This window comes from Abrus precatorius, unplaced genomic scaffold (genome assembly GCF_003935025.1).
Source record: "Abrus precatorius isolate BTA unplaced genomic scaffold, Abrus_2018 Scaffold11, whole genome shotgun sequence".
Lineage (NCBI taxonomy): Eukaryota > Viridiplantae > Streptophyta > Magnoliopsida > Fabales > Fabaceae > Abrus > Abrus precatorius.
Genome location: NW_020874303.1, coordinates 19360204 through 19378771, shown reverse-complemented (window position 1 = coordinate 19378771; position 18568 = coordinate 19360204). Strand labels below are relative to the sequence as shown.

The 18568-nt window shown below is 30.7% G+C and overlaps 2 protein-coding genes across 3 annotated transcripts; one reads left to right on the top strand and one right to left on the bottom strand.

Annotated features, from left to right (window-relative positions):
• Positions 1 to 4811: 4811 nt before the first annotated feature.
• LOC113856056 (26S proteasome regulatory subunit RPN13) lies at positions 4812 to 12344 on the top strand. Of its 2 annotated transcripts, none has more exons than XM_027487678.1 (14): positions 4812 to 4982; positions 5173 to 5236; positions 5606 to 5698; positions 5792 to 5851; positions 7457 to 7495; positions 7576 to 7650; positions 7738 to 7804; positions 8986 to 9067; positions 10186 to 10301; positions 10389 to 10412; positions 11070 to 11164; positions 11235 to 11312; positions 11396 to 11450; positions 12006 to 12344. In XM_027487678.1, exons 2-14 carry the CDS (start codon positions 5198 to 5200, stop codon positions 12146 to 12148), a joined length of 966 nt encoding a protein of 321 aa, XP_027343479.1. In that variant the 5' UTR covers positions 4812 to 4982; positions 5173 to 5197; the 3' UTR covers positions 12149 to 12344. The 2 variants fall into 2 exon arrangements, with proteins under 2 accessions (XP_027343479.1, XP_027343480.1); XM_027487679.1 differs by lacking the exon at positions 4812 to 4982 and adding an exon at positions 4987 to 5073.
• A 1681-nt stretch (positions 12345 to 14025) lies between these two features.
• Positions 14026 to 18356, bottom strand: LOC113856055 (probable serine/threonine-protein kinase PBL17). Its single transcript, XM_027487677.1, has 6 exons — positions 18076 to 18356; positions 17708 to 17997; positions 17151 to 17286; positions 16374 to 16510; positions 15612 to 15735; positions 14026 to 14822 (listed from the first exon to the last, which is right to left on the bottom strand). Exons 1-6 carry the CDS (start codon positions 18149 to 18151, stop codon positions 14425 to 14427), a joined length of 1161 nt encoding a protein of 386 aa, XP_027343478.1. The 5' UTR covers positions 18152 to 18356; the 3' UTR covers positions 14026 to 14424.
• Between the last annotated feature and the right edge of the window lie 212 nt (positions 18357 to 18568).

The window sequence follows — 18568 nt, the reverse complement described above, 5'->3', positions numbered from 1 at the left end:
TTTAGGTAATTTATACTGCCAGGTAAACTAGAAATCACTGTCTATCGTAAAATAACAATTACGGTTAATTCTGTATTAAATATGTATAATAATAAAATTATTAATTTATTTTAAAAATATATAAATATCATTTAATTTTTAAGATATTAAAAAATTTATAATAGTTAATATCACTCTATATGTGTTACTTTTTTTTTAACGAATCTTGTGACTGAATCTAGTAATGTTTGGCAAAAGTTTTGCAACATGTAGAGATTATGTCACCTGTCAAGGAGACAAACCTTTTACCGTAAAATTGGCAAAATTAAATCAAAGTTTAGTGTAATAGAGAAAACATATAAAAATATGATACGCAAGTTGCACAAATTTTGCCAAAAAACACAAAAGTCGCAAAAATATTTGAAAAATATTAAAATGAACAATTAAGGAAAGATGTAACATCATTCTATTTAACGGAATAATAAAGTAATTATGAAGTTGAGAAGAGAAAATTTTATTAAATTCATTTGCAAAACGAATATAATGTCTGGAAATATAAAACATCTCTTTTACTTTAATTAAACTTATAAAAATTTAAATAACAAAGTAATGGAAATAAAATCAATTAAAAGGAGACGTGAAATAGCATTAATATACACTATTCTTATAAATTTACATGAGTTTGACAATTAAATAATATAACTCAAAATACATTAAGACTCGTCTATATTTTTTACAAAATTAAAATATAATAAGTCCTAATGAACAGTCTGTCAACTAGAAAAATTGAAGACGATCCTAGTCGTCTTCATGCTATCCTTCTATTTTCGCAAAGTCTTCCAAATAAAGATAATCATTTGATCTAAGATAACGATCACCAAAATTCGTAATGGTTTCTATGCCAGTAACTCGCTCAAAAGTCTATCAACTTTGTCTTACAACATGATCTTAATCATGATATGTGAACAGGTAGGTTACAACTGATGGAATTCTAACTTTGCCTTGATAGAAGTACACACATAGGGTGTGGTGGATCCAATCATTTATAGAAAAATCTAAAGGCAGGCTATAATATAGATCAATTTTCATCTTAATTATATTTCTAGGTATATTGTCCACATGCACAGCAAATTTGAAATAATAAGTCATTTAATATTCGTTAAACACAAAATTAAGCCTATTATGTACAAAACTATCTATGAGTCTAATCCTCTCTCTGGGTGTCGTCATTCTGGTTCCTTAAAAAGTTATATAAGAATGAGTCTATATTCTTATTATTAAGCATAGATTTACAATTAAGTCATATAATATAGCAAAGTAATACAACAATCAATCATGTTCATATACATGCAATAATCCTTAATTATTCAGCTTATTACTTTTCCTCTCTCTTAATACTTAGAGTTATCATTTCGTACTTTCACTGCCTCTAGGATTCCTCGAGGTCTTCTTTAGCATAGATAGTTATTGGATAATTATAGCTACACGGATACAACATGTGTCATCCCAGCCCCTTTTAGCAAAAGCGTAGTCAGGAGTTTAGGTTAGGAAATAAATGTGAAGCATGTAGTGTTCTTACTCTCATTTATTATGCGCAATTCAAGAAGAACATTCACCACTCTCATTTTCCTAAAATTTCTCAAACATATGTTTACAATCATGCATTACATTATAACATTTTCACGAGACAAATATATTATATTCTTAGTAACAAGATACAACTCTTCTTAGCTTGAAATGAAAGTTTAGTAAAGGGTTTGGAGTGAATCTTGCTTAAAACATTGAGTTCTTCCTAAACATTACAAAATATCTTATTTAGAGGTGAAAAACAAGAAAATAACCAAGGAAATGGAGAGTCAAGCTTCATTAACTTACCAAAGAGTAAGAAAAGTGAACTCTTAACTTTGGATTAAAGAGAGATTGAAGTTTATCAAGGATTTTTTGATAAAAAAAGGAGAGAGGCCAGAGGAAGTGGAGAAAGGTCAAAACTTTGATTATAATCTAAGTTTTTTAACTTGAAAAACCTTAAATATTCCTCAACTCATGACATTCTTGCTACAGCAAGCCATTTTTTCATTGCAGCAAAAAAATCAGATAAAATTCTTCTTTGCTATTTGTCATTATAACTACAGCAAAAAAGTATCAAAGAGTCTGACTCTGAACGCTTATTTCTTGCTACAGCAAGAAATCCTATAACTCACATGTCTAAAGTTCTGTTAATTTCAAACAACATGCATTAATAATTATTATACAAAACATAATTAATAAATAAAAAGAATAGGAGTGTTGTAAGAGATAGTGATAATATCGTGTTTATTTAGCAACTTTGATAACGAAAATACCTTTTACTGCAAGATGAAAATACTCTTACTGCAATTGTAGTAAAACTTTATTGTTTAATAACAGTAAACTTTGATCTCTTCTCCTTCCTTTTTTTTCTTTCTTTTTTATATTCTTTTTGACATAAAAATTTACCTTCTCTTTTTTAGATGTTATTATATTTTTTTATTATTTTTTTTAACTAATAAAAATGTAATTTTGTAATTTGTTTTGCTAATAAAAATTATGTGACTTTTTAATAAAAAAGTCAGTGGTAGGATAGAAAAAAGTTAGTAACAAATTTTTATTTTTTTATATTATAGTTTTAGATTGTGTTTATATTTAAAAAATTTATTAAATTAGTTAAATAAAATTTAGCTTAATCAAAAGTATAGAAAAAGAATAATTTTGTAGTTACTTTTTTTCATAATGTTATTATTATGATGTTGAATATTAGATAATTTAAATTTTTTAAAAATTAAAAAATAGAAAAATTATAGTTGATTAAGAAAATTGTATGATAATTGAATTTAAAAATATTAATATAATGTGACAAATTTATTTGTATATAGAAAATATTTGATATAAGACACTCGAATGAAAGAATTTATTTGTGTGTAAAATAAATAAATATAAAAAATATTTTAACTATTTTAATACAAGTATTAATTAAGATGCAATAATAATATGTATGTACTATATGTATATATTTTTGTAATTAATTATAATATTAAAAAATTACACAATGACCTTTTAAGTAGACTTAAAATAGTATGAATATTTGTCATTGTATTTATTAATAATTATATATTAAATATTGGTATAAATGATAACATTTATACATATAGTAAGGTTATTCATTTTGTCCCAAAAAATCTATCTCTAAATATATATGAGATGAACATGATTATCCAATTTTAAGTGTTAGGTATTTTATGAAAAATTATTTTTCATCTAAAGTTGGCTGGTTTTATTGAAGTAACTAAAGTATGTTAACTTTTGTGGAATTTAAAATTAATTATTATATTGGTTAAGAGATAAAAGCTTGAGATCTATACCATCTTCTATAGAGAATGTATAATTACTATTCCATGTTACCATCTTGTTAGACTTATACATTGACTAGAAGACAATTTTTATTTATAAATATTTATTTACTATTTTTTATTTCCTTTTAAACATAAATATTATGATTCCATTCAGATTAATATCAAACTCGTAATATATCGATGCCCTCTTTGTTTAAATTAAAGAAATAGTATCCTTACAACAATTTTCTATAATAATTTTATAGGTTTAGAATTTTAATTTTCTTATATTTTTTATCTTATTGTTTCACTCTTTTACACGAAAATATTATAAGAATAAAGTTATTCTTTTAATTATTATACTGTAAAATATTTTGAAATATTTTTATCTAATATATATATATATATATATATATATATATATATATATTAGAATTAATAGTTTAGTTGAAAAAGGTGTTAATACTATCTAATTGTTAAGATATTAGATGAATTACAACCATATATAAAATATACTTTTCAGTTTAAATGTATAGCAAATACGTTATAAGAATTGTCAATGAACAACAAATATTATTGTAATTAAAAATTATAAAAAATTTGTGTAAGTTCACCTTTAAATAAAATGAAGTTATATTCAAAATTTTTATAGTTAAACACAAATCAATTCAATTGTATACATTTTTTATTAATATTATTTTGAAATAATTTTAAAATAAATATAATATTTATTATTTTTTAAAACATTAAAATTTATTATATTAAGTATTTTAAACTTATGGTTATTAAGTTCACTTATCACTTAAAACACACATTTCAAGGCCTAAATTTTTTTAAAAAATTATAGGTCAATTTTAAAAAAATTATAAAATCATATACCTACTCACTGAAGGATTTATTTTTTATAATTTTTATTATATATTTTTTCACATGTGTAACAATTATTATTATTTTATATTAACGATATATTTAAAAAATATATATAAATATTATAATTTAAAAAATTACAACCATTATTAATGACTTATAAATTAAAAAGATATTCTTTATTTTCCACATGAATAACAATTACCAATATTAATTTTATATTAAATATATACATAGAAATTAGGAGTTAATAATATATTTAAAAAAAAAACATAAGTATACTATAACTTAAAAATCACAACTCTTAATTTTAAGAGAATATAAAATAAGTTTACGAATTTACGAAGTACCACAAGCACATTTACTTTTGTTAAAATAAAAAAAAATGTGCGATGAACATATAAAAATTACGATTGGGAGCATTAAGAAAATGAACGTAAAAGATAAATCAGTAAATGTAAAACCAAACGCATGCTAAAATTTTTATAAGTTATTTGATAAAATTGAAACTTAATTACTTGTGAATTTTGATATATATAAAAAATACATTTATCCTTTTATATATCTAAAAAAGAATGAAAATAAATAAATAAAAACAGCAGCAGGGGTCAGTTCCGTAGTTTTACTGAAGACAGAGGTTGAATGGGAAAGGGAGAGGCAGAGAATAGTGAAAAATAAATAAGAGGAACCCTCGATTGTGCTGGGCCCTGTGTAGTGTGTTGGATAATTTTCTTTTCTTCCCCGCTTTGCGTTTAGTAATACATACAATACAATATCGACTAAGCACTTGTAAGTTCATATTTCTCCCTCTAGGGTTTTTCCATCGCTTTTCTCTTTTCAAATATTCAAATTACTTCAATTGATACGCGCTGCTGAAAAAGTAATCAGTGTTTTTGTGTCATTCAGAATGTGACTGTGACTTTTTTTTTTTTTTAAGTTTTACTTTTGAATTTATTTGTAATTGATTGATTATATGTAGTTATTGCTGTTTATTTCTTGGGGCGATGAGTTCCTCTTCTACCGATGCCTTCCCAGCAATCCAGGTAATAATGCCGTTGTATTTTACATTTTTTTTCTTTTTTGGATAAATTTAAAGAATAGAATAAATGAGTTCACTCCTTGAATCCTCTTTATTTGGGCATGAAATTTTCTGTGTTGAACCAAAAGCAATCTGGATTGTTGTGAGAAAGTTTATGGTAGTGCTGTGCTGTAATATTTATTGCATCAAGAATCTGCAATACTTGTAGTGGAGATGAATGGTTGCAACGTGTGGTTTGCAATTGTGAGCTTAAGTTGATGGTTAATTTGTTTTAAATTTGATGAATGAAGTCAGAGAGATCTGGGTTTAAGTGTTTGTGTTTTTGCAGTGTTTTTCCCTCTTTGTTTTTTTATTGATTAGAATATAATGGCAGGAAATTATGCTGGAGTTCCGTGCTGGTAAAATGTTTCTAGAGGGAAAAAAGGTTGTACCTGATACACGGAAAGGACTTGTTCGAATTGCTAGGGTATGGTCTAATTTGAATACATTTTTTTATTATTCCTTGTGTTTTAAATCCGTGACTGCCACTGGATTTTTGAAGTGATTTATTTTGTCATAGGGTGAGGAGGGATTAGTCCATTTTCAGTGGCTTGATCGCACCCAAAATGTTGTTGAAGATGTATCCTTTATTTTCCCTCCCCAATTATGTATACTTGGTCATCATCATTTTAGTGATGCACATTGTGTTGTAGTCTCTAGTTTCTTGCTTCTGTTTTTATTGTTTTCTTTATGTGAATATGTTTTGGTTTCTTTTGAGGCTGATGCAAGTATTCTGTTATGAAATATATATGATAAAGTTCAGGAATTGAAGTTAAATGGAGCAATGACGCATTTTGAACCCCAGATTAACATTGTGATTGCCATAAAATTTAAATAACATTTTTAGTTAAAAAAATTTATTAAGATAGATTTGAATGTGTTCATAGATTATTTGTCTTGGAGTTCCAGACACATCCTTATTTACTGGTACTTTTTTCTTTCCCCAATGCGTATTTGCAAGTTTCCCTATGAAGATATGTGATACAATGTTCTAAAAATGGTACTCTTTTTTTCCAGCAGCACTCCTGCACACCCCTCGTTTTTTTGTGAAAGAAAAAGAAGGAAATGTTGTATGAGTTTATAATACCTTCATATATTATTGCCATGGCCAGTGGACACTGTTGGAGGAGGTTGCTTTCATCTAGTTACAGTAATAAGTAGAAAAAGTTTAATAAATTGCAGAGACTGCTGCTAGAAGCAAATTGTTATTTGCTTTCTAGAAACTGATCAAAACCCTTGATTTTGATTTTGAGGAGTATGATGCCTACAGAAGAATGAGAAGATGTAAAATAATAGCAAACAGTTTACAAAAGTTTAGAGAATTGGCAAATAAGCTACGTAAACATTTATAGAATATCTCTGAATGGGTTTAAAATAAAAATTGAAACAGTCAGTTTTCTTCCCCATCTTGCCATCGTGACCTTGTTAAAGATGGCTGCACAGTGGCATAACATATATAGAAAGAGATAATGGTTTCTAGTGAATTGTGAATTATCAAGAACACTTGTAAGTTTTTAGGTATGTATTGGTACTATTGCAAGATCGTTGTTGTTATTACCATCATCATCATCACAAAAGTGAATTAGTTTGGGGAATTTCCAATAGCTTGTCATGACATGTCTCCAAAAGCATCAATTTGCATGAATGCAGGTGCTAGTTTAGAAACTACAGCTGCTTGATCAAAGCAAAGACTAGGATGATACTTTGGACATGAAAAGTTAAGGGTTTGTTTGGTTTGAGGAAATGTTTTCATTTCCTTTTTTCAAAAATAATTACAAAAATACCACTTGGTTTTACGTTGTTTCTTATTTTCAAAAAATTGTATAGGAAATAGTGAAAAAAAGTTTTTTTGTCGGTTGTGCAATGTGCATAGAAGTTTTAAGATGTCATTTTGTTGATACAAATTGTATCATACAATGATGGGTGGAGTCTAGAGAATAAGCTGCAAACTTGATCTTTCACTTGGTTTGTTCTCAATGTAACACCTCAAAGTCTCTTTCATTCAGGTTTAAGAGGTATCCAATGTGTAATGTTCCAGGCGTTTTCTAATTTGTTCTCCCCGCTACTTCCTGACCATTATCCTGTTGATGATCATTCTTTTTATACTGTGTCACTATAGTATTTGAAACATTATGTTGCTTCCTGCTGGATTTATCTTTATTTTTCTTGACCCAAGCTAATACAGGATCAGATAATATTTCCCAATGAGGCTATTTTTGAGAAGGTTCCATTGCTTTGCTCTCAATGATTTTGGTTACACCATTCATTTGATGTTTCTGACTGCTCCATTTTCTGGTTGCTTAGGTTAATCAAACTTCTGGAAGGGTTTTCATATTAAAGTTTAATAGTGATGACAGGAAGTTCTTTTTCTGGATGCAGGTTGGTCTTATTACTGAATGTCCTACCCGAGAGCTTTAGCTGTATGATTAGTTCTTAAATTTCTATACTTTCATTGATTTTGTCTAGGAATCAAATGCTGACAATGACTTGCAACTGTGTAGCTCAGTGAATGATTGCATTAATAGACCATTAGGTAAGTATTCTCCTTTTGCTTTAAAGTAGAAAACACTGAGCTTTCTTTCTGTTAGCTTAAGCCTTCTGTCACTGGACATTTCTGCTATTCTGATTAGACATCGTTGCAAAATAAGTTTTGTTCTTAATATAAATGAAAGCAAAAAAGTGGACATCAAATTTCTATGTCAATTTTTAAATAGTTTTTGAAGTAAATAATTTCTAGAAAATATTGAAGTTTGCTTTCATTTTGTATTATTGATTTTTGGTTCTGAGAAATTTTAATGAATTACAAAGCACTTCTTTTCAGTAAGTATATATATTCCTCTATCATTGACAAAAGTATTTGGAAAACATGAAAACCATTGAACAAATTCCAGAAGGCTCTGAATTTTCATCGAAGTCTCATGGACATGGGTACGAGTGCTTGTGCCAGTACTGGTATGGATATTATGAAAAAAAAACTTTAAAGGGGATCAAATCATTAGATATATTTTTCACGTTTTAACTCAAGTAAGCAAAAAATTTTATGGAACAAGTTTTGAACATTAAGTAGCCATGTGTCATTAATCAAACAACTAAGCTTTAAAACTTGATGTTTTGCACCAACCTTTGTACTTGATTGATTAGTGGGTAATGAGTAAATACAAAACACAAATATGTACCTAAAAGTAGCAGTAACAGATACATTCCTGGTATGGGTATGACAACTATTTAGGGGCACCCGTGCATCATAGATTTTCATTTAGGACAGTAATAACAGACTCTAACTCATAATCTTAGATTGATGTTTTTTTATGTTTTTTTATTGTTCTATTATTGTTTTATGGGAATATATAACTAAAGCATTTTATCATTTTTTGATCCATTTGATTATGATTCTACATATTTTCTCATTATTGGAGCATATTATTGCGAGACCTAGTAGTGTGAGTTGACTCCGTGTTATCTATAACATATATATAGTTTGATGTCTTATATTTCATCAAACCACTGTCTAATAGGTGCACCCAGGTACTGTGATTGTATGTAGAGGTGCTCTGTAGCAATTGATCTTTACTTAAAAAGTTTGGTTGAGTCCTGGATATTGTTATGAATAAGTTATACAATTATTTCAAAATGACATAGGCAAATAGCAAAATTTATTATGTGCTTCAAACTTTTATCTTTAAATATAAAGAACTACTACTTACATATTAACAGAGTTCCTTGGCGAAGAGGAGCCAGATGGATCCCTTCCGCTTCAAGTTTCTGAAGATATGGCTGAGGATGATATCTCATCTAGGTAATGATATATTTTGGATATTCAATTGTTTGCAGATGCTATGAGTCTATGACTTGAAAATTAGTTTGGGTTTTGTTTCTTGGTTTAGTTTTCTCTTGCAATTGATGAAAGTAATTTGCACTTATTGCTATTACTACTATTTATTTATGTACCACCTGAAATTCTGGTACAGTTCCAAATTTCCAATCAAAGTCAAGAATAATGCATGTTCATACATTTTATGTGTACTTCATTCAATCTGTTGTATCTTTGCACTCTATTGTCTATGTTATACACTTCCCATTCTTGTCCCATTTGCTAGATACCTCCATTTTGTTAGAGATGGTGCACTGGCCAAATCTAATATGGGTGGTTCCTCTTTGCCAATTGATATCCTCTTCCTTTTAGATGGCTTTGTATCCTTTCTGAGCTAGACTGATTGATTCAAAACAGAACCACTGGGACATGGCGTGAGTCTTGCACCCTTGCCTTTTAGAGCTTCAAAGTAATAATGTATTAGTTGTAAATAAAATCATCATTTCTCAGGATCTTAGGGCCAACATCAAGTAGTTCTGATTTGGATGGAATATATGCTGCTTTTATAGCAAATATTTCTTTAACAAAGGGAAAGAAAGTAAATGCCTGGATGTCATGTCTCAAACTACCAAATTCTTTTCATTAGCAATTGTCTCGTCTTGGCCAGCCAAGTATTAAGTACCAAACTTCATTTTTTTTCCCTCACTGCTAAATATGTTCATTTTTTCTTTTTTAAACATAAAATGGTGTTATTTAAGGTTACAGTGAGTTGTACCATTCTTCCTTAGGGATTTGTTCCTCTAAAATGCGGGGTTCACTTCATAGGTTAAAATGTAGAGTTATGACTGTTGGGGTTATGATCAAATACAGCTACATGTATAACAAAATATGAAGTTACAATCTCAACTGTCCTTTTTTTTTTCATTCAGTTTAGACAAAATTGAACTAAAGTGAAGGCTGTGAAGCCAAAGCTGTGATGTGATGTTGCATTTAGGGAGGTTGTTTAGTTATCAAACTGTATCCAATCCTTCTTATTGCTTACTCTTATCTTATGTATATGACCAACTGGACACTAAATGTATCTAGTTTTATTGTTGTTAAAGAGCTGCAAACTTAGCTGTCCCAAACTTAGGTGTGGAAGCAACTAGTGATGTAACATCTTCGGGTCCTGTTAAATTGGAAGATCTTCAAAGAATACTGAGTAACATTGGGCCTGCAGGTAATAAGTTCAATTGAAAGAGATCGTTCATGTATTTTAAATCATTTTGAGACCTAACCTGTTACTTTTCTGATGATATGTTTGCAGATAATATTGTTGATCCTGATGGAGGTAAACATTTGATATTATATTCCGTTCCTGCTTATGTATTAATATGGTTATAAGGATGTGCATCAACAGATAACATTGCATGCTATTACATTCAAAATTCAAATTAGACACTATATATATATAGCCCATACTGAAGTACATTTTTCGAAAGAGAAATGCTAACAACATATTTTTCGACACACTCTTTATAACACATTTTAAAAATTATTGGCTAAAATTTATTAAAAATTATAGAAGTATAAGAAAGAAACATTAAATTAAGAGTAAGAAAATGCATGGCTAGCATTTCTCTTTTCAACAATGATGATGAGAAGGAAATATGTATCAACTAATGCAGACTAATTTATTTGGTCAGTTATGAGCCACAGTGTGGTTCATACACGGAGTGATTAATATAGGGGTCATTAATATGTGTGCATTATTATTATATCCAAAGTTTCATGTTTATTGCTAATTATTGTTGTTGGTGTCATGCTTTTTATTGGAACTTCCGATTGTCAATGTACTCTCTGAAAACTTTAGCTGTCAATGCACTCTTAGAACTGTATCTCATGAGGTGTACTAGTGGGAATAGTTGGATTTCTCCTTTTTTATTTTGGCTGTAATGTTGTTCATAAAATATAAATCTACTTTGACTATTTTCTTGCATTTGTTTAGGCTTTGGACTTGGGGATATATTGAAGCCTGATCTAATAATGCCATTGATGGAGACATTACATTTGGAACAGCGTTTAGCTCCCTACTTACCTGAGGTATATGTCGTTGTGGTGATTATGTTTTAGTATTCCTTCATAAAGATTCATGTAATATTCTTTGATGTAGGGTAATTGGTCTCCAGAAGAGATATTGGAATTGCTGCAGAGCCCACCTTTCCGTCAGCAAGTAGATTCATTTACTTACGTGAGATTGCAGTGCTTTCCTTTTCTTTTTTACATTTCTTTCAAAATATACTTAACAGATAGGTTATTTATTTATTGCTATAGGTTCTTCGAACGGGACAGATAGATTTGTCTCAGTTTGGAATTGATCCAAGTAAATGTGAGTAATCCTTTTATAGTGCCTTGCCTAAGTGTTACTGAGTTCTATACTAGCATTTTTAACATTTAATGTCCAACGTAGTAGTTTCTTCTCTAATCTTGCTTGTTATAGGACATGAATAGCCAGCGAATGCTGATAGACTAGTCATTTTTTCACCTTTATTCCTTTTGTCTCTTTGGTTGGTAGATGGGTTTCAGGAGTAATGTTATTTTAACACCCGATTTGGGTGTCTATGAGACACTTTTTACAAATTAAAAGCACTTAATACTATACAACTATATATCACATTTACGTTTGTCCGGAGTGGATATTGGAAAAAGGGAATTGTCATTAAACTAAACTCAGATCGTCTTGCAACGTTTTCTTTCAAACTTCCATGTCTTTTTAAGTGTTCAGATGTGTGTAGCTTGGCATAACGTACATGTGATTGGCATTTCACTATGTTTTTCTGGAAAGGAAACAAAATGAGAAGAAAAAAAAAATGAATGTTCAAAACTATTATCTGATTATTGGCTTGATGATTTAATATTGCTGATTCTCTTTCTTTCTTCGCAGACAAGTTCACAGTTTTGTCTTTTCTTGAGGCTCTAGAAGATTCTGTTTCTTCGTCGTTAGAGTCTGAAGAGGCCAGGCAAGATGATCAGGATTTACGATCTCAATCTTGTAATCGTCATGACCCAATGGATGAATCTCAGTAGCGTGGCTCTTTCTGCATCTTTTTTAATTCTATAGATACAAGAAACATTTGTTTTTTCCTCAAGACATATACTTCTGCTTGCAAAAGGAAATTTAAAATGCAGTGAAAAAAGGTGCAAAAATCATTTGAGATCTTTTAAGGCTATAGAGTGAATTATTAATCAATAAAATCTATTAGGTCATCTTCCCTTTTCTTCTTTGAAATTTTTTTCGTAATTTATAATCTCTATAATAATCATAATCAATGCATATATATATATATATATATATATATATATATATATATATAAGAAAAATGCTAGTTGATGTTTGAAAGTGTATTGGTGAAAAAATTATTAAAAATGTATTAATGCATTTTTTTGTATTTTTAAATATTTTTATTTTTTTTAACCTTTAATTAGTGCGGAACAAGACGTTTCTCTTATTTGATTTAAAGACAATCTTTCCTTACTAATTGATACTCTAGTAGTGATGAAAACTGATTTAATATATGATTGCATTTGATAGGTGACCTGTTGAGTTTAAACTTGGATTTTACTATTTAAACATGTCTTTTGATTTCTTGGCATTTGAAAGATATACCGAAAATTAAGATCTTGAAGATGATATTTTTCTCTGTTCCTATAGTCTGAATTCTCCTTTTAATAAAACAAGCTGCTAACATGTATGATCTTTTGTTTAAAATAAAATAAAAAATGATTAAATAATGTTAACTTCAGAGGAGTGGATATATTTGAAGTGGATATTGTATAAGTACTAGAAATTTGTTTCTTGACTACAATCTAATCAAAGTCAGGGGAGCCATTGTCCTAATAAACTAGTATGTTATAAGAGAAATGCGAATAACACTTCAACGTATTTTTAGTTATTAATTGAAATTTATTAAACATATATAAAATATACATGTTTCACTTTTAATTTAATTATTTTTATTCATATTTTTTAATTTTTAATAATTTTTAATTAATAATTGAGTGTTATTAGCACTTCTCATGTTAAAATGTTCTTTCTTGTTTTCTCAGCATAAATTTACTTAATAAATCCATTATGCTACCAAGTGTCTTGAGTAGGATTATTCAGATGCACAAATAATCATTATCAGTACCATAATATTGTCATAAGTATTTCATGTGTAGTTTTTTACTAGTTTTATGTTGACTGTCAAAACTTTAACATAAACTTCCTCTTCCTTTACCTGAGCTTGAGATTAACAATTATCTCATAGGCTTAAGTTTCAAAGGACAGTCATTACCTTAAAATCCACTAACCCGCACAACTTGAGATCAGTTAAAACACCTGAGTTTTTAATATACCTTCAAAAGTAACCTGGCATCACCCAGTTTACTTTTGAAGGTGCCAAGTGTTATGCTTTATTGAAGTAGGAAATTGCTAGGGCGAGCTAATACATTCTAGTTTCTATTTTCTAATTTTCAAGATCTATTTTAGCCGCGTTTAACTCGTTAACATGTTTTTCAGATCCTTATTAGGGTGCTTGTTTGCCGAGTCTAGTAAAGTTCTCAGAACATTCCCTACTGCAGCAAAGCCACCAAAGCCTCACATTATTGTAGCCTAAACCAATTGGCTCAAACCTTCGAATGAATCAATCAAATAATCTAAACATTGCATTAAAATATGCTATAATTATAATATCATTTTTACATTATTTGTAATTACTTAATAGATTAGCCGTTTTAAGTCACAAAATTTTTTACACTACCGAAAATTATGGCAATTAAATAATCCTTTTTTAAAAAATTAACTTACTTAGTAAATACGTATAACAACCTAAATTTAATGTTAGTTTATAAACCCTTAACGAGCCGCATGACCGATTAACACCTCAACAGAGATGACGCACAACACGCAACATGCTCAAGTAATGTTTGACAAAGTAATTAAACCGCAGAAAGTAGTTAAAAAAGAAAGAAAGAAAGAAAGAAAGAAAAATGTTTGACAAGTACTCTATAAAATATACCATTAACAACGTCCTGATGATTCAAAATTGGAAGAGAACCAATAGAGAATGCTTAAGCCACATAATTGCCTGGGCCACATACTGCTCAAAGCGAACAAACTCTGGAAACACCAACCGGATCCTCCTGTCAACATTTTGTACAAATTTTCATTGCCATCCTTACTGGTGAAACTTCAACTTCAAGAAGACTTGTCTTGGAGCACAATTTTTGGTCAGGAACTAAGGCATTTGAAGGCTGGCTTCTGCTTTTTTATCGTCTAGATTCGCTACCATAAACCTTGTTATTTTAGTATGGCTTTAGCCCTATGTTGGAGGGTCATTGCTGCCCTTCGGAACCTCATAAATGGTTATACTGCTACCACCACTTTGAAGTATTTGATCTTCCTCATTTTCCCCTTTTGACTGGAAGTTTTCAAGAATTTCAACAACCTGGCTCATCAGAGGTCTGCCTTTCGGGTTTTGGCTAAGACATTGGTATGCTAAATGAGCCACTTTTAATGCAGTTTTACTTGAATATTGCCCTTCTAGTTTTGGATCTAAAATTTTCAAAAGTTTTTTATTATGATTCAACAGCGGGCGGGCCCACTCAACCAAGTTGTGCTCTCGGCTGGGCCTGCTCTTGTCTAATGCTCTCCTACCAATAAGCATTTCAAGTAGCACCACCCCAAAACCATACACGTCACTTCGAGCTGTCAAATGCCCTGTTCACAATGAGAGAAGTTAGTTAACAGAAGCAATTCGACACTGATCTATGGAAGCACATGTTAAAATTGTGGCTTGATCATCACTTTCAAGGTTTAAAGAACTGTCAAAAAGAAAAACCGTTGGTTATCCACACTATAAATAGTTAACAATATCTATTGAAAGTTAGAAAATAAAAAGGGCGGCCAATTGCACAGTCTATTTTCAGGATTTGAACCTATGACCTCTAGGTGAAGACAAGGGAGCAACTTTATCATTGCGCCAAGACTTGCCCTCATATACTGAATGTTAGAATAAAGCACTAAAATTTGACTCAAGTGAACAATATTTATTATGTCTGACTACTTGGCAGAAAGTTGCTTTACATCCACCTTTTTGTTTTTCAATTAACAACGAGTGTCTAGAGAGAAAAATGAAATACAAATCAAAACTTAAGAATATAAGGTATATTACGACATCATGAAAACGAAGTTTAAATATAAGAAATCAAATATCATACCTATTCTAAATTGCTAATGTGTCACAAAACTCCAACCATGGTTGAAGAAATTTAGATGATCAAATTTCATACCAAGTTCAATTTGTTAATGCAGTGTTTCATTACAATGCACAGAAAAAAGGCTCAAACATTTACAATAATTGCTTATGTCAATTTACAATTTTGTAAATTGCATAAGAAATGCAAGAGTTTGTACTTTAATATCACACTCACGAATTCTTGATATTTCAAAAATTTTAGAAAAATAAGTGACAAAAAAATTCATCATAAATAGCTTCAAGTAACTCACCAGTCATGACATACTCAGGTGCTGCATATCCATATGTGCCCATTACTCGTGTTGAAACATGGGTTTGGTCCCCCATTGGCCCATCCTTTGCTAGGCCAAAGTCTGAAAGCTTTGCATTGAAATCCTACAGGTTTATGCCTCAATATTAAATGGCAGAAACCTAGACCAAATTCACTTGTTTGATAGTGTACACACATAAACACTTTTAAAAAGTTATGGCTTGTTTTTCTTCATCACTCTTTTCAGATTTGTTTTTTTAAAAAGAAAAAAAATGCTGTTGGAAGAGTTGTGATGCAATTGAATAGGACAGACTTATTTTTGATAAATAAAATAATAGAATTTTGCTCAAGACAGACATTAGAGGAAAAAAGCTGCTAGGCATAAGAATCCACTACAATGAACCGAAAAAACACAAACCACAAATCATACAAAGACATATCAACTAAACAGAGCTCATCAATCTCTCTGCTCTTTGATTAGTTAAAAGTCTCGAAAGAAACCTTTAGCTGATCACCATAAATATGCTAAAATAAAGCTTTATTCCAGGTCTGTTTAAATTGAAGTGTAGATCAGGTTGAATAATCTGGAAAGATATTTATAGAAGATGAAAACAGTTTTTCTTCTTCCCTTCAAATTTTGCAGAAGTTAAAAATATCTTATAATGTTAAAAAGAATGATGCTACAAATCTCAGATTCTAGTAAAAAGTTGGCAACAAAACTTAGTTTTCCACACACACACACACATAATAGAAGACAACAAACCGCATCTAGCAAGATATTAGAAGTCTTGAAGTCACGATATATGATAGGCCTTTCAGCACCATGAAGAAAAGCAAGCCCTTTTGCAGCATGTAAAGCAATCTTCATTCTTTTTGACCAGGTCAATGTTGAGCCCACTCCTAGTATCAATAAACATTCTGATCGTTAGGACTGTAAACTAGGGGTAGTATCCTTACCAATCTTTTTTTTTTATTATTCTGTTAAATGATCTGTGCAATGCTCTTAAGGAATTGGAAGGTAAGAATCGTTGATCAAGGTTTCTAAGTCAAAAAGAAGCTGTGGCAAAAAATGGGACACTCATTACATGAATTGACAAGACTGGATGCTTTACTTGATTATCAGCAAGTTAACTTTCAAAAAGTTAAGTACACCAAAATCACACAGAAAATTAAAGGATAATATATATTTACGGTGTTAAAGTTTTTGGACCTTGCTGCCCCAAGCAAACTGCATACCGAGAAACAGCCACCTACATAAAATGGATAGAGTGGCAGAGAGAGCAAAGGAGGACTGGAAGGTGGCCTAAACTATTTTGAAGCTCAAGGAAGGCTTCACACCACCAATCCACGAAGTGTTAATATAGTTGAGCAAGTCTTTTGGATAGAGATGTATATGTAAGCCTTGTTCTATAGCATGACAAAATACAACCTCTATGGCACAAATACAATGGCAAGTAATTACATGAATAATCCAATCTTAGCCTATAACCTTAGCTCGATTTAAACATCAGAAACATTTGCAATTTCATACGATGCTTACTGCGAAAAAGATGTTTCTCCAAGCTCCCACTTGCCATGTACTCATACACCAATAACCTGTGTTCATCCTCACAGCAATATCCAATGAGCTTGACAAGATTTGGATGACTGAATTGACCTAAATAGTTAACTTCCGCCTGCAAAGTAAACAAAACCATGTAGCTAAGTTTGGTCCTGTCTACTGCTTAGGGTGTGTTTGGAAACACATTAGAACACTTGTAAACGTGGATCCAACGTAAAAGTACAATTAGTACCGTTGAAGTAAACATGAATCCATGTCTATTAAAATGTGAATTCAAACACATTATTACTCACATCAAGCCTTTCTCATTACTCTAACTATCAACTATCATTATTCAAACACAAAATCAAATTCAATTACAAGGATGCTCGGCAACAAATAATCCATCATCTTCGCTTCTCAAGTTCCTCAACTCCTAATCCTAACTCCTATGTCCTAACCATATAGGTATACACCACGCCCATTTGTGCAATACAGAAAACACGAATTATGAAAACGAGTTGAATGTTAAAGGAGAAATAGGAAAATTTACATACGAGCCATTCCCTATCGCCTTGAAATCCTTCGCGATTAAGCTCCTTAATGGCGACTTCAGTGGACTTGTAACCCAACCTCACACTATCATCTATAACTCCTTTATATACAACGCCAAAGCCACCTTCTCCCAAAATGAAATCAGGACGAAAGTGTTTGGTTGCGAGCCTCAACTCCTCGTACGTGAAAATATCAACATTGCTGTATCCAGCGCTTTGACGGAGATCTACGATATTCATGGAACTGGAGACTAATGGAGCCGTGGATGAGACAGATTCATGACCTAATGATCCTATTTCAGACGCAGATTAACGTAAATCGTCGAAGACAGAGAAATCAAATCGGATCGGAGATCTGATCTCGAAGTTACCTGCAGGTTTAGGCTTTGCGTTTGAATCCGAGACGGTGAGATGCTTTTGTTCTTCAATGCTGAAGCAAATCCCCATGAATCTGGATCTTAATCGAAACTGCACAACACTACATTCACATTCACGTACATTTACGTCATTTCATGGATTCGAGATGGTTCGTCGAGAGAAGAAACCAACTCCGAAGGAATTGGAATTGAAACTTGAGTTTTAAGTTTTCAGTTTGAGTTTGAGAGATAGAGAAAGAAAAAGAAGAGAGAGAGAGAGAGAGCGAGAGAGAGAGAGAAAGCGGAGGGTTTGACTGAAACGAAGCGAGTGAAGAATGATTCAAAGCTCAATGGCATTGGGGGTTGGCTTCCAGCGAGAGGCGCCGAAAGCGCCAAATTAAGGGCTCCTAATCTTCTTTCGTTTTTGTCCCGTTTCCATTACATAAAATACCTTCCACTTGTACGTTATTTGCACCTTTGCCATTTCTTTTGCTATTTGTTGTTAGAA